The sequence below is a fragment of the Miscanthus floridulus genome, chromosome 11 (assembly GCF_019320115.1).
Source record: "Miscanthus floridulus cultivar M001 chromosome 11, ASM1932011v1, whole genome shotgun sequence".
In the NCBI taxonomy this organism is placed as follows: domain Eukaryota; kingdom Viridiplantae; phylum Streptophyta; class Magnoliopsida; order Poales; family Poaceae; genus Miscanthus; species Miscanthus floridulus.
Window position 1 is genome coordinate 62,308,357 of NC_089590.1, and position 15,101 is coordinate 62,323,457.

At 47.6% G+C, this 15,101-nt stretch overlaps 1 protein-coding gene across 3 annotated transcripts; it reads right to left on the reverse strand.

The window, feature by feature from the left end:
- Positions 1 to 8,718: 8,718 nt before the first annotated feature.
- On the reverse strand, positions 8,719 to 14,539 carry LOC136490955 (putative wall-associated receptor kinase-like 16). Of its 3 annotated transcripts, none has more exons than XM_066487158.1 (5): positions 14,406 to 14,469; positions 11,659 to 11,725; positions 10,574 to 11,510; positions 10,281 to 10,427; positions 8,719 to 10,199 (listed from the first exon to the last, which is right to left on the reverse strand). In XM_066487158.1, the coding sequence occupies exons 3-5, from the start codon at positions 11,487 to 11,489 to the stop codon at positions 9,007 to 9,009; spliced, it is 2,256 nt and encodes a 751-aa protein (XP_066343255.1). In that variant the 5' UTR covers positions 11,490 to 11,510; positions 11,659 to 11,725; positions 14,406 to 14,469; the 3' UTR covers positions 8,719 to 9,006. The 3 variants fall into 3 exon arrangements, with proteins under 3 accessions (XP_066343255.1, XP_066343253.1, XP_066343254.1); XM_066487156.1 differs by having other exon boundaries at positions 8,722 to 10,208; XM_066487157.1 differs by lacking the exon at positions 11,659 to 11,725 and having other exon boundaries at positions 8,722 to 10,208; positions 14,406 to 14,539.
- Between the last annotated feature and the right edge of the window lie 562 nt (positions 14,540 to 15,101).

Consider the following 15,101-nt stretch of genomic DNA (forward strand, 5'->3'; position numbering starts at 1 on the left):
CGATGATGGCCCAATAATGGCCAACAGTTGCAGCAAGGACCCCCTTGACCGAGTCCAAATGCCTCGTCGTCAAAGACAACTGCTCCCCCAATGCAACCGCAGATTCCTTCTCAGAGGCCAGTTCTCACCGAAGACCCTCGGCCAACTCGTTCGCCCTGCGGGCCTGCTCGGTGGACAAAACTTCTGCATCCCGGGCCTTGGCGAGATCGGCCCTCAAAGCATCCTTTTCTTGTTCCTTCTCAGCCAAAGAAAGGCAGAGAGCTGCAAGGGAGTTGGACAAACCCCCTTTTTCACCTTCCAGGCGCTCGTTCTCCGCCTTGAGCGCTTCAATCGTAGTATCTCAGTCGGAGACCTCACGAGTGCAGCGCTCTTCCATAACAACGGCCGTGTGATACCCCTGCGATCAGAAAGAAGAAGACCAAGGCAATCAACAATAGAAACAAAAACAAGTCTAAAGGCGAACATACACCAAAAAAGGCAAACCACCGAAGACGCACCAAGCTCTGGTGTTCTAGATGAACACGGAGAAGTTGGAAGAAATCCATGTCCCTCAGATGCTGTTTGAAGCGATCTATTCAAAGAAGAACAAACAAACACAAAATAATAAGGTGAGAAAAGCAAATCTCACAATAAATACACCAACTGCCAGAGGCCACCTCCGACATCTCCAAGAACCCCAAGATAGCACTCTTCCCAACCTGAGATAGAAGTGTCGGAGGAGCCTGTGTAAAAAAACACAACAACAACAACAACTCAGGTCAGAGGGCCAATCAGAAATAGGCAATAACAACAGGCCAAAAGACGAGTAAGATAAAAACACTCTATACTCACTCGGACCCGGCGCCATCAGCCCCGGCTGCCCCGGACCAAACCTGACGCTGGCAGCGGCCGCTCCCTCCTCCGGGTGAGGAGTCCAGCCATGACATCACCTACAAAGCAACAAGTACACGGTATTAGCACTTGGTACAATACATAAACAAATAAACCGGGCAAAGACAGTAAACACAAAAATGTGCGCCAAACAAACTTACTCATTAAAAGCCCAGGCTGGGCCACCTGCCGAGCCCCCTGGGCACAAGTCTCTGCCATATCATGCGGTGAAGGCCCAAAGGGCCGACTCTCCTCAGCCAGCAGCCTGGCGGGCAGAGGGCTCGAAGAAGACTGAGCCGCCAGGACCTGCTCAGCAAGCACGGCCTCTGGCTGCCCGACGTCTGCCGCTGGCGCGGAGGAAGGCACAACAACGGCGGGAGACGAAGGAGCGTGCTGCAAGGCGACCTCCGCGCCCTCTTTAGAACTTGAATACAGCCCGCCAAAAATGTCAGGCATAGGATCGGCGGCGCTAGCCTCCGGCTGTTCGGTGACACTCGCAGCACCGTGCAAGGAGCGCGTCGGAGCAGCGCTGGCCTTCAGACGCCCAGCACCGCTCACAGCGCCGCTCACAGGATGCACTGGAGCTCCTGGAGAGCCGCGATCCTCGCCGCTCGTGACCTGCACGTCCACTGACGGGGCGGAGGAGCTTTGAACATCTTCACTATCGGCGGAGGCAACGCCAGCACTATCGGCCGAAGACGCGGCCGTCGCGATCACCAGAGCACCAGTCTTCTTCTTCTTCGCAGGCGCCTGAGCAACAGCGGCGCCCTTCCTCTTCTTGGACTCGGCCTTTGCCGTAACATTCTTCGTGAAGGCCTTCTTCTTCTTCTTGTCAATCAAAGCTAGGACCTCGGCGGGAACATCGCGCTCCCAGTAGACGATCCCGAGCTCCTCAAAAACTCGATTGAGCCACGGCATGGTGCCTGCCATGGCTCTCCAAGACGTGTACTCACGCTCGGAAATCTTGCCAACCAACCCAACGGTGGCCTCCTCAACGTCGGCAATGAAGCTGTCCTCCGTCACCCCCTCACCCAAAGACTGGCCAAAGCGAGGGAAAGGAATCCCGGCCTCCGGCCCAAAAACAGGAACTTTCACCTTTTCCAGCCGAAAGGCTAGGTTGTCTCTCCCTAGGGGCCAGTAGTTGGAGGCCATAATCTCCTCCACTAGGTCACGACTTCCGGAGTAGCGGCACGCTGCCGCAAAAGCCCGGTCGCAAGCCTTCCTCGCCGGAGACACCTCCTCCGACAGATCCACGCGCGTATGCGGCGCCATCACCTCCATTCTTGAAGTCAATGGATACTCCGTGACCTCCGCACCATCCTTAGTAGTACCGTGGACCCTGTAGGTCTTCACGTAGAACCACTGCTCAAGCCAGCCACGGTCCCACTTGCCCTTCTGGCAAAAAGAAATCTCTAGGCGGTCTATGCCTTGGTTCCTCTTCGACATAAAGGTGCAACTACCATATTGGTAGGTCACCTCCACCTCCTTGCCCTCCCGCACCTCCTTCTTCTTCTTCGGTTGCTTCTGCAGCTCGTAGTAAGCGCAGAAGGTGTCCACATCTGGCTCGGCGCCATAAGAAACACATGCCCAGCAGAATTTGCTGAACGTAAGAAAGGCAGTAGGAGTCAGATGATGGAGCTGGACATTGAAGGTCTCCAACACCCGGCAGAGGAAGGGGATGTAAGGAAGGCGGAGGCCGCAGGTGAAGAAGTCCCGAAACACCACCGCATATCCCTCCTCCGATTCCGGAACAATCTAGCCAGGCGGAGGGATTTTTACCCTCGAAGAAGGAAAATACGATTCCTTCAACATCTCCGCGACCACCTCTTCAGTAATGGAGGAGGGGCCGAAATCCCATGACTTTATCGCCATGTCACTAGAATCCGCAGCGATCAGGTCTCCGACGGACACGGAGACACTCCCCAAATCCTCCTCCACTAGCTTTTCAAATTCCAACGCGGAGGCGGAGGCAAGCATGCACTCCTCAAAGCGCGCACTCCAGCCAGTGGCCCTAACGCCGAGAAGGTGGCGATAGGGTCCGAAGAAGGCGGGCCGGTGAGTATGGGCGGAGGCGGAAAAGAAAGCCACCGCGGCGGCAGCCTAGGCAGAAGACGCAAGCAGAAAGACGGAACACGCGAAGGCAGCTCAGGCGAAAGCGAAGAGAGTAGAGAGCGATTTCTCAGAGGCAAGGAAAGCGAATGAGCAGTGCGGGGGTGGGGACCCCGCCACCAACCCTACCCTTATATAGGCCATGGGCGGGTGGTTCGGCTCCCGCCATACAACGGTCATCTCCAGAGAATTCGCCTACCGCCCAATGGTCATCTCCGGAGAAGTTGCAAGGTATACAATGGAAAGAAATACGGCGTAAACGGCCACAGCGTAGGACAACGGCTAGTTTTGCAATGGCTACTATGACAAGACCAGTGGCCACGCTAAAGCGGGCTAGGGGGGAACCTACGGGGATCGGTCGGAGACGTGACTACGCGCAGTCTCCGCCCCCGCGGACGTCCTTACTTAGGGCGTTTTAAGCTCACGACACACTCGGGCGGACCGTGGTCTCAAAAGGGGGGAACTGTTGTAACACGGCCTCCGAGAGTGGCAGAGACCTACGCGGCCAGCAGTTCGCAAAGACGTCTCCGACCAACTACCTAAGCGAAGGCCTAGCTACCACGCCTCCAGACCCAGAAAGATGACGGTTTCTCAGACTGCTTACAGGACGCTGCCAGTGACCCTGGCACAGCCTTCGCCCGGTTAGCTCGTAGGCGTCTCCGGGCGGAGGGGGCGGAGGCCACCCCGCTGCAAGGCTAATCAAGTGCCAACGTTACCTACGTGTGTGTGCAGGTAACCAGAAGAAGGCGCTCGTGGACCGCGTGGGCGCGCCGGTTTGGCCTCCGCTCGTAGGGGCGGAGACCCAAGCAGGAGGACGGTAATACTGGGCATCGGAGGTCTGCGGCCTCGGCGTCCTAGGGGTGGAGATCGATGGTGGAGGCCTGAAGGCCCTTCACCGAATCTTGAGACCCAATGGGGCGGAGACCGACGGCGGAGGCCCGAAGGCCCGTCGCCGAATCCTGAGGCCTAATGAGGCGGAGACCAACGGCGGAGGTCCAAAGGCCCATCGTCGAATCCTGAGGCTTGATGGGCCGACTGATTGTGCAGGCCCAGTACCTGAGGGCGGCATGACAAGATTACCCCTGAGAGGAAAGGCGAGTAGTGGAATATTCCGAGAATGTACTGTAGCTGTTGAAGGGTACTATCGTAAACTCTGTAAAGTGGTAGTTGAGCCCTATAAATAGGGAACACTTGTAACAGTACGAGAGGTCGGTGAATGCATTAATGAAACCCTAGTCTCTACACATCCACTTGTCGTGCCTGTTTCCCGAGCCTCCGCCTGAGGGCAGCGCTTAGCGGGCGGAGGCCTCTACCTCCTCCACACTGTCTGAGACCGCAAGTCTCAACAATGGGAGCAAGAGGAAGAGACAGGGGAGAATATTTAGATTTGAAAAATAGTGGACTAAAAAGGAGGGTTTTAGGAACTTAGTTATGGATAAATGGAAATCAAAAGTTAGAAAGTTTCCATATAAATGCTTATTGTATTAATAAATGGCATGACTTGATTACTGGACTGAGACAGTTCTTGAAAGGCTGGAGTGGCAATATAAAAGGGGAAATGAGGAGGTTTAAAGAGGATATTTAGTGCCAGATTAGAGATTTGGATAGTTTAAAAGAGGACATATATTAGAGGAAGAGTTAGAGGAAATTCTGAGTGATGAAGAAGTTTGCTGGCAACAGAGGGGCAAAGTAAAATGGATTATTGAAGGTGACTTGAACACAACTTTCTTCCATTTAGTAGTTAATGGGAGGATAAGGAAGAAAGCAATTCTCAGTTTAGAAGACCAAGGGAGGAGCATTGTAGATGAACAGAAAATGAAAGGGGTCGTCTATAATTTCTACAAAGCTTTGTTTGGTAAACAGGAAGATAGGAATGTTCATTTATCAGAGCATGTTTTGGCACAGGAGAGGAGGTTGGATAGTTTAGACATTGAGAAACTAAGGCAACCTTTTACAGAGGAAGAAGTCAAGAATGTAATTTTTTAAGGGGGGGCTGTTGGGAGATTATCAAGATGGATTTAGTGTTACCTTCTACAGGACTTGTTGGGAGATTATCAAAGGATGTTTCATGGAAATGGTTCAAGGTTTCTACAAGGGTAATTTAGATATTGGAAGATTAAATTATGTGGTTGTAGCTTTAATTCCAAAATTGCACAATGTAGTTAATGTCAGACAGTTTTGCCCAATATGCCCGCTAAATGTGAGTCTCAAGATTTTCTCTGAACTCCTGATGGATATATTAACTCTAATGGCAGAGAAGTTTATAGATACGAGTCAAACAACCTTCATCAAAGTGAGATATATAGTTGATGGGGTAGTTATTCTGCATGAAACTTTACATGATTTGAAAAGAAAGAAACAAAAAGGGGTCATCTTTAAGATTGATTTTGAAACGGCCTATGACAATGTCAAATGGTCATTTTTAGAAGAGCTAGTAGTGAGGAAAGATTTTGATCAACAGGTAATTAGTTGGATCATGAGCACAGTTGCAGATGGAAGTGTGTGCATCAACGTCAATGGGGAGAATGAGCCTTATTTCAAAACTCATAGGAGATTAAGACAGGGAGACCCCTTATATCCGCTACTGTTTAACTTGGTTGGGGATGCTTTAGCACATATCTTAACTCAAGCAAAGCTGAGGGTCATGTGAAAGTTCTAGTTCCACATTTGGTCACATGGGGGTTACCTCATATCCAATATGCTAATGATACTATTTTGTTTTGTGGAATATGATGATGCCTGTATCACAAATACTAAGTTTCTTCTATATTGCTTGAGTGGCTAACATGTCTCAAAATTAATTATCACAAATCAGAGGTTGTAGTGTTGGGCTGGATATGGAAGATCAAATAAGAGTTGCCAACATGTTGAATTGCCAAGTTGGGGGTGGGGGGGGGGGCTACCAATGACATATTTAGTTATACCAATCTCAGATGGACATGTGGGTATTAGTGGCTTTGGCAAAATGGTGGACAAAATGAGGAGAAAACTGCATGCTTGGAAAGGGAAAAATATGACCTTATTAGGGGGGAGATTGATTCGTACTAACACTTCTTTGAGTAGTTTACCTATATACATAATGGGGATGTATAGGTTGGAAGAGGGGATTCATTAGCAGAGATGGATTCTATTAGAGCTAACTTTTTCTAACAAGGGGCAAATGATAAATCCAAATATCACATGGTGAAGTGGGAGAATCTCTGTATTTCCAAAGATTATGGAGAATTGGGGATCTTAAACACAAGAATGATGAATGAAGTCTTAGTGGGGAAATGCGTTTGGAGAATGTTGAAAGCTGGTAAAGATGACATGTGTTATAACTTATTGAAAAGGAAATATCTTGGAATGCAAACCTTTTTGTGCAATATGAAAAGAAGAATGGTTCACAGTTCTAGAAAGGGGTAATACAAACTAAAAAACATATAAAATGGGCTCTGATCTTAAAGATGAATAATGGTAGGAACACTCTTTTCTCAGAGGACATTTGGGCTGAGGACATACCTCTGAAATTGGAATTCCCAAGTATATATTATATATGTGAGGATAAATAGTGTCTAGTGGCTAATTGTTGGGAAGGGGATGGATGGAATGTGGGCTTTCGAAGAATCCCGGGGTTGCTGAATTGGTAGAGTAGGAAAGGCTTATGGATATTTTAGATTATGTGAAGATCATTCTAATGAGTTGGAGGATTCTTACACGTGGTTGTTTGAAAAATCAGGGATATATTCAACTAGATCGATGTATAGGAATCTTATGTTTAGGGGCATGACTAATAAAAGAATGATAAAACTTTGGAAGAATATGGCTCCGCTAAAGATTAATTTTCATGTGGCTAGTAAACTTCAAGGCCTAAGGCTACACTCGGCATGAGCACACCCACAGCGAATAACGAGAACAGTCCATCGGGGCCTAAGACAGCCCAATTGGGAAGCGACCTTGACGCTCGAGAGCAATGTCTTGAGTTAGGCCCACCGTCAAGTCCCCACACTCGGGGGTGCAAGAAGATCTTGAGCGTCTCTGACCTTGGATGATCACGACTGACTAAGGAAGCCCGAGAAACATGACACCTCGAGGCGCTGTTTCGACCAACCTTTCGCCTGTGGCGACGAAGGGAATCTTTTGGCAGGCTCTGATAGAGACCCAGAGCCTAACACGGGACAGTGCCACAGGGCTCCAGGCCCTGCCAGAGCTCTGTCTCTTAACCCAACGAGGCTGTGTCAGCCACTCCCGATTTGGGTCATGCTCGGGGCATGATGCAACGCGACAAGGGGACACACGCCATCTCTACATGACGAAGGAGATGGACGCTGGGTCCCTTGATCAGTCTGTCCAAATGAAGTGCCCTCCCCTTAGCATACAGAGGACGCCATGGGAATGATGAACCTGCTAGGTGATACACAACGCATCTTCGGGCTTTGATGGTCAGCTCCAAGCTCCTATAGGTGGTGTCAGGAGCGATTTGGCAGTGTCACCCACGATCACAAGAGAATAGGACGACACCAAACACCTCAAACGACTGGAATAATAGAACTCTGCCAGCCAGGGAGCTTCCAAAACCCTTACTCCCTGTGCTCCTCTCGCCCTGGGATATAAGGCAGGGCAAATAGTCCTATAGGGGGACGAATCGCAGAAAACCCTAGAAGCAGAACTAGCTAGCGCTCTCCTACCATCTCTCTCTCTCTCTCTCTCTCTCTCTCTCTCTCTCTCTCTCTCTCTCTCTCTCTCTCTCTCTCTCTCTCTCTCCCATTGTAAGAACTCTCTTGAGCATTCTAACACGAAGAACTGGTTGCTGGACGTAGGGCTTAGACGCTCAAACCAGGATAAACTCTTTGTGTCTTGAGTGCTAAACCATAGAAGTCCCACATACCGACCCATCGATTGGTCCACTAATCACTCATCGTGGTTATGAACCCACGACATTTCCCTTGCAAAGGCAAGATAGGGGCCTTCATAAACTTCCTATGACACTCCACAACCTTGGGTTCTCGCGCCTACTCCTAGCCATCTCGGAGCCAAGCTCCAAGAGTAACACATACTTCAAGAATTATTGATGAAATCAACAAGTGCTCAAGGATTTGGATTTCTGTCTTGTGCTTACAAACTCCAAATTTCTCGCCCTCTCAAGCCAACTCAAAATATCTCACTTGAATTCTCACAAAGAGGGAGTAGGGAGAACTAGAGAGGCTTTTGGTTCACCCAATGCGATAGAGTAGCATAAGTAGCAGGTCATATATCAACAACTCACTGATGTAAGTGATGGTTCCATGGTTTATTTTAAAATGCTTACACCAATCAATGTTGGTGTGGTGACGGGCCCGACTAACGGCTGCTTGAGGTAATAGTGGCTTAAGCAAACATTAGCATTATTATGACAAATCTAAAGATATTTTAGGGGAAAAAGGTAACTAAAAATATGTGAGCAAGGTACAGATTATTTAAAATTTAAATTTATACAAGGGCCAAAGAATATTAAATGTTGTTAGAGATTTAGACAACGATTTTATCGAGCTAACCAAATAACTAAAGGATACGAGCACCTCGCTATAGCAAAAATTGCATGGCCACTAGCCCACTAGATATGAGTGAAATAAAAAGGAAGAGCAGAAATCTTTAAGCAAAAGATTTGGTTGATGATGTATGGAGTTCATGCATATAAATGTATTTGGAAAGCATCAAGGAAACAATTACAGTCAAATAAATAAACAATTTTTTTCAAAAAATATTATGTAAAAAATTTAACGGCTACAATAAAAAACTTGCTACCCGTGCTATTTGCGCGGATCACATTATGTACAGTAAATATGTCACAATGTTTTAGATGTGTAAAGGAAAACTTATAAAATTTGGTGTCATGGAGTATTACATGTTGCAGACGGGCTGCGGAGAAACACAAATACATGCTTGAATGGCTAAAGATACGTAGAGCTTCGTGTCTCTATGCAATATAAACATTAGATAGCAGAACAACTAGCTCCCAGATGCCCCCGCAGTATAAGTTTCAATGGACTACACTGCAAAATATGCTAGTCACCTTGCATAATAAGAACTTCTTGGGTTCATGGGCAGGTTTTCACCTTCCTGTGTGGAATACCCAGTAGTAGCAGCTTCTGTTTCAAAGCTAGCAGTCGATGTTCCACCAAGAAGAAGGTTTTGAGTCTCTATCATCTCTGCATCAATCTGTACCCAAGGATGCAGTGAAAGCTTCCTCAATTTATCGAGTTCATCGGCGATCTCCTTCATTGATGGTCTGTTGCTGCCACACATGTCCAGGCATTGCTTGGCTAGCTCTGCAAGCCCTCTGATCAATTCATTGCTCTCTTGTCCCTTCACGTGGCTCGGCAAGATCGCATCAAGATTGTTCTCCTTCATAGCGGATAAGAAATTTGACGACAAACTTCTTTGCATCTCAGGTCCATCCAACTTGAGAGGCTCTTGGCCAGTGAGGACCTCAAGAAGGATAACACCAAAGCTGTAGACGTCACTTTTCTCTGTCAGTTGGCATGTTTGCATGTATTCAGGGTCGAGGTATCCACAAGTACCTTGAACCATTGTGACATATTGCTCTTTGTCGGATGGGGCTAGTATGGAGGCTCCAAAATCTGACACTTTCGCCATGTAGTTACCATCAAGTAGGATGTTGGCACTCTTCACATCACCATGGATGATTGGAGGAGATGCATACGAGTGTAGGAAATTGAGTCCTTCGGCTGCTTCATGAACAATCCTTAACAGGGTGCTGAAAGATATTTGCAGTGCTTGGTTCTTCCCATGGATAAGCTCGAATAGTGTGCCATTAGGGATGAACTCGTAGACTAACATCGGAACTTCCACCTCAAGGCAACAACCCACGAGTTTGACAATGTTCTTGTGATTGATTTGGGACAGTATTAGCATTTCTTGACCAAATTCCTTCTTTTGCCTTTCGTCGATCAGTGCACATCTCTTAATTGCAACCTGCATGTTGTTCTTAACTATCCCTTTGTAGACTGTCCCATGGCCTCCCTTTCCAATTATTCTGCTCTTATCGTAGTTGTCTGTGCCTTGTATAAGTTCAGCTTCACTAAATACAATGAAAGCAAGACCCTTTTCTGATCTCATCCTCTCAAACAAGAGCACGCCTCCATGCTGTCGAAAATGTTCTTGTTTAACTTGGTTCAGTTTTCTCTTTTGAAGAATCATGTATCCAAAGAAGGAGAAAATCACGAGAACAAGAAAGCCAACTGTAACTCCTGCATAACAGCATCAGATAAGAGCGTTGTCTTGTTAGAAAACTTCCATTTGATGCTAGCTGAGGGCCTTACCTATGATGAGGCCAGTATCAGGGTCACATGTTTTGTTTTGCTCAGAAAACTTCCTTCCCGCTCGACACGAACACCGGTATCCTCCTATTGTGTTGTGGCAGATGCTGCCTGAGGGGCATGACGATACGTCTCTACATTCATTGTAATCTGCAGAAAGTGGCAAGAACTAAGTGCGATAGTACACAATTGATAGATAGAGAGGCTACAGAGCTAAGTCATTGGATGAGATATGGAAGATATTGTGCACGTACACTTGACTACTTGAACATTTTAGAACGAAGTCAAATTCGTACCTTTGCATCCATCTGGGAGATATGGGTTGCCGTCATACCCTTTGGAGCAGTTGCACAGGTACCCTGGCCCGTTGGGGGATTCCACGCACCCGCCGTGGGTGCTGAGACACGCGTAAGTGCCTGTCTCATTCCTTTTGGCGACCTCACACGACGTCGTCCCATCTCTTATAGCCAAGTCCCTACTTATAGCCCAGTCAAGCACCACGGGTGCTCGTCCCATGTTTGTGTCGTTGAACTTGGTCGTGGTGATGTATAATGTGCTAAAGTTCAACGCCTCCGCCTCCATCAGCACGGCGTAGCTGCATCGGCTGAACCTCCAGATTTTGCTTGTGTTGAAATTGCTGTCGAAGCCGACTTTGTAATAGCCCATCGCCCTGGGTATCGCTGTCTGGCAGCAGCCCTGGCCGGAGCAGGAACCGTCTACCAAGTCTGACACATTGCCGCACGTCGAGACGCAGCCGCTCTGGTAGCCTGTGCCGCTCTTGTCCGAGATGTAGGCAAGGGTGTTGCATCCGATGACAGTGAACTTGTTGTGGACGTCAGAGAACCGATAGGGACTAGAACTTCCGTTGAGACCCCATTGAGCATTCTCTATGAGACCGGAAGAGTTGTAGCAGGATGTTGAGATCCTGTTCATCATCCGGAGCGTGCCATGAATCAAGGAAATGTTGAGCACCTCAAATTGATCACCAGTGAGGTATGGCTTGTAGACGCCATCCTGAAGAACATCCAGGCAGCTGACGTTGAAGGCAAGTCCAAGTGAGCAGTTGTCACCGATGCCGAACGGGTAAGGGATGTCCACACCTCCACACTGCCTTTGGCATTCAGGGCTAGGAACCGAAACAGCAGGGGCGTCCTGTGCCGCCAACAGAAGCAGAAGACAGACAAGGCCAAGCTGTACAGGCCGCACTTCCATACTCCTTGGCCGGATATACAACTAGAAAGTAGAAACCATGATATTGCAACGGTCAGCTAAATCGGTGAACCATAAATTTCTGTTCTGTGCACTTCTAAAAAATCCCAACCCGTGCGCTGTGAGAAGAACCAAAACATAACTGAAGTGTTCTTTTGTGTTAATGACGTACCCAAATTATATCTTGGTCCTTGAAGTCGAAGATATGAATTTCCCTGACCCGAGGAAGGTTACAGCATCTCCAAGAGTATCCAAAAATTTATTCATAAAATCATTAAGTTTTTCAAGTCACTAAAAAGTATTGGAGCACCAAAGAAGGGTTTCTCCAACAATTTATAAAAAATCACTTCTAAAAATATCAAAAACTTGTCCCACACAAAACTTTCTTGATGACAGCGAGTTTTCTTTTGCAGGAGATAGTGCTCTCCGCCTACGTTGCCTCTCTCCCGAACGCGGCCATGGCCTCACTGCCGCAGTCGTCCAATCTCGCCTCTCCTCCTCTAAACCCACCCCACAACAGCACACAAACTTCGGAAGTCCACTCTCCATACCATACACGACGAACCAGGCGGCGACATTGCTAGATCTCCATCACAAGAGCATCTCCAACAAGGCCCGTACTTGAGCCCCCATAGCTAAATATGGAGGCTCAGGCAAAAAAAACTGCTCCAGCAGGCCCCTAGCTACTAGGGCTCCGAAATTTTGGTGGACACCCAAATCCACCCTCCGACCCCATTCCTGGGGCTCCCCCCGGGCCCCCATCCGATGCGCGCTGGCCTGCTCCCTCCGTGCGGGCGCTACTCTGCGCCTCCTTCCACGCGGGTGCTGCTCCTCCCCACCCTCCGCGCGGCTCCTCCCCTCCCTCCGATGACTCCCCTCCATCTGAGTCCTCTTCCTCGCGACGGCCGACCTCATCCGCAGGGCCTCCTACAAGAACACCCAGCGACAGCAAGGCCACACGTCCATTGAAAGCTCTAGTTTGGTTTTGGTGAATTGATGAAACCCTAAGTGCTAACCCTTTTGCTCTATGTGTTAATGAGATATGGTAACACATTCCAAGTGATGGAACAAGTAATGATGATCATGTTGGTGGTGATGGCCACGGTGATCAAGTGCTCGGGCTTGAAAAAGAAGAAAGAGAAAAACAAAAAGCTCAAGGCAAATGTGATATCCTAAGGAGCTTTTGTGTTTTGGTGATCGAGACACTTAGCGAGTGTGGTCACATTTAGGATAGATAGCTATACTATTAAGAGAGGTGAAACTCGTATCGAAATACGGTTATCAAAGTGCCACTAGATGTTCTAACTCATTGCATATGTATTTAGATTCTAGTGGGTGCTAACACCCTTGAAAATGTTTGTAAAAATATGCTAACACACGTGCACAAGTTGATACACTTGGTGGTTGGCACATTTGAGCAATGGTGGTGAAGTTTGGGGTCAAAAGGAGAAGTCTCGAAGTGACCGGACTTTGCCTTGGGCAGTGACCGGACCCTGGCCCCGCGTTCGGTCAGTGGCGCGCAGTGAAGGTCGCCCTCGGTTCTATGACCGGACGTAGAGGAGAAAGAGGGACCGGACGCGTAGGGCTAGCGCGTGAGCGTGTGAAGAGTGGATGCTGGGGAGCGTCCGGTCGCTGCCGAATGGACACATCCGATCGAGTTTTCGAGCACTCTGGGAGCTCTCTGGAAACGATCTGACGTAGCTCGGGCACGACGTCAGGAGAAGGGACTGGCGCGCCCGGTCGCTAACTGTTGGTGCACGGTGTGTGAGGACCTGACGCAGGAGTGGTGCGTCCGGTCATCCTTCACTGCGTCTGGTGTGAACTTAACCGCGAGGGCGCTGTGTTTCGACCGTTGGGATCGCGCGGTGGAAAATCAAACGCGACGACACGTGGCGTGAATCTAGGGACCGGACGCTGGGCATCAACGTCTCCACACTGTCTTTGGCATTGAGGGCTAGGAACCGGAACAGCAGGGACGTCCTGTGTCGCCCACAGAAGCAGAAGACAAACAAGGCCAAGCTGTACAGGCCGCGCTTCCATACTCCTTGGCCAGATATATAACTAGAAAGTAGAAACCATGATATTGCAACGGTCAGCTAAATCGGTGAAGGGTGAGCTATAAAGTTCTGTTCTGTGCACTTCTAAAATTCCCAACCCGTGCGCTGTGGAAAGAACCAAAATATAACTGAAGTGTTCTTTTGTGTTAATGATGTACCCAAATAATATCTTGATTCTTGAAGTCGAAGATATGAATTCCTCTGATCCGAGGAAGGTTAGGATGTTAGGTAAACACAAGAGAGTCACGTCAAATCTGCTGTGTATATAAGCTGATTCTCCCCTTAAGATCTTACTCTCTCTATCGACAAAAGAATGCAACTATGAGATTTGTACAAGTCAAACTAGCTTAACTTTGATCAAGTTTATAGTGAATAGTAATAACATTTATGTCTCCAACTAGGTTTACTATATATATTTCATAATTAATTTAATGATATTTAACTTTGATCAAACTTCAAATCCTTTGACTCCTCAGAAAACGTGAATTGCATCTTTTGTGAATGAGGGGAGTATAACATATCCTACATATATCGTTCAGGACTTTCTGGCGGATGAGGGACTCACTCAAGCGAATGCCTACAGAAAATCTGAAACAATCTTGTTTAAAGCTGATTTTTTCAAACAGTGTCTTTGCAAGGGGCGTAAGTTACGTCTGAAGACAGCTAGACAGTGCAAGGCTGCTAGGAACATATGAGTATTCGTCTCTCTTGCGTAGTGTTGACATCCAACCAAACAATGAAACATCTCAAAAAATGAAGCATGAACACCTTCAATCATGCAGATAATAAAAGAAGCTATTATAGGGAATAGGGATGATAAACAAAAGTGGGGATTTCAGATTTCCTCGAATAGAAAGCATACCTTTGGATATTTAGTTGAGAGCTCTGGCCTGCCCCTGGACGCCTGTAGCACTCTGACCTATCACCTATGGAGAATGCTTCAGTTATTTGTTCTGGTAGCAAGCGAACAGCCCCCTGTGGGTGGCCCTGTCTGTGTGTTGGAGTATATAAGAAGTTAAGAACACATCTTGCGTAATGTAACCTAGAGTCGTAGGGAACGAGTCTATACACAATAGAGATGAGAGACCGAGTCTTGCTAGAAAATCTTGAAACTTTGTGTTTTGCTAACAGCCACAACAACCATTGGGAAAGAACAAATCAGCAGACAATGACATAGTTTACTTTCAAATGAATCCTGTGGTGGAAACAAAGGTTGGGAAGGATAGCAAATAATGCTCAACAATTTCGGCTCTCATTTTGTGTTGACCTTAAAAACAAAGCCAATGTTTTATCCTTTTCTTTTCTTTGTGTATATATTGGAGTAGTAGTTGTGCATGGTTCTTGAACATTCAGGTCCTGCCCACCAGGTGTTGATGCAAAATCCAGTAAGGTTAGGTACTAGGCTCCTCTTTAGAACATGTAATTTCGAATCAAATTTTGCAAGAGTTATAAGAAAGAACTGACGCTTCAAAGGAGCTTAACATATCACATACCTTTTGCTTCAGCTAGATAATCCATTTTCCTGGTTAGTTTGTGAAAAAAAAATCTTATCATAGTT

Bases quoted from the DNA above. Each gene is read 5' to 3' on its own strand.
- LOC136490955 (XM_066487157.1), bottom strand. From the start codon at position 11,489: ATGGAAGTGCGGCCTGTACAGCTTGGCCTTGTCTGTCTTCTGCTTCTG. The intron at 10,428-10,573 runs GTACGAATTTGA...CACTTTCTGCAG, and splicing joins TCTCCCAGATGGATGCAAAG to ATTACAATGAATGTAGAGAC. The intron at 10,209-10,280 runs GTAAGGCCCTCA...GCTGTTATGCAG, and splicing joins TGATACTGGCCTCATCATAG to GAGTTACAGTTGGCTTTCTT.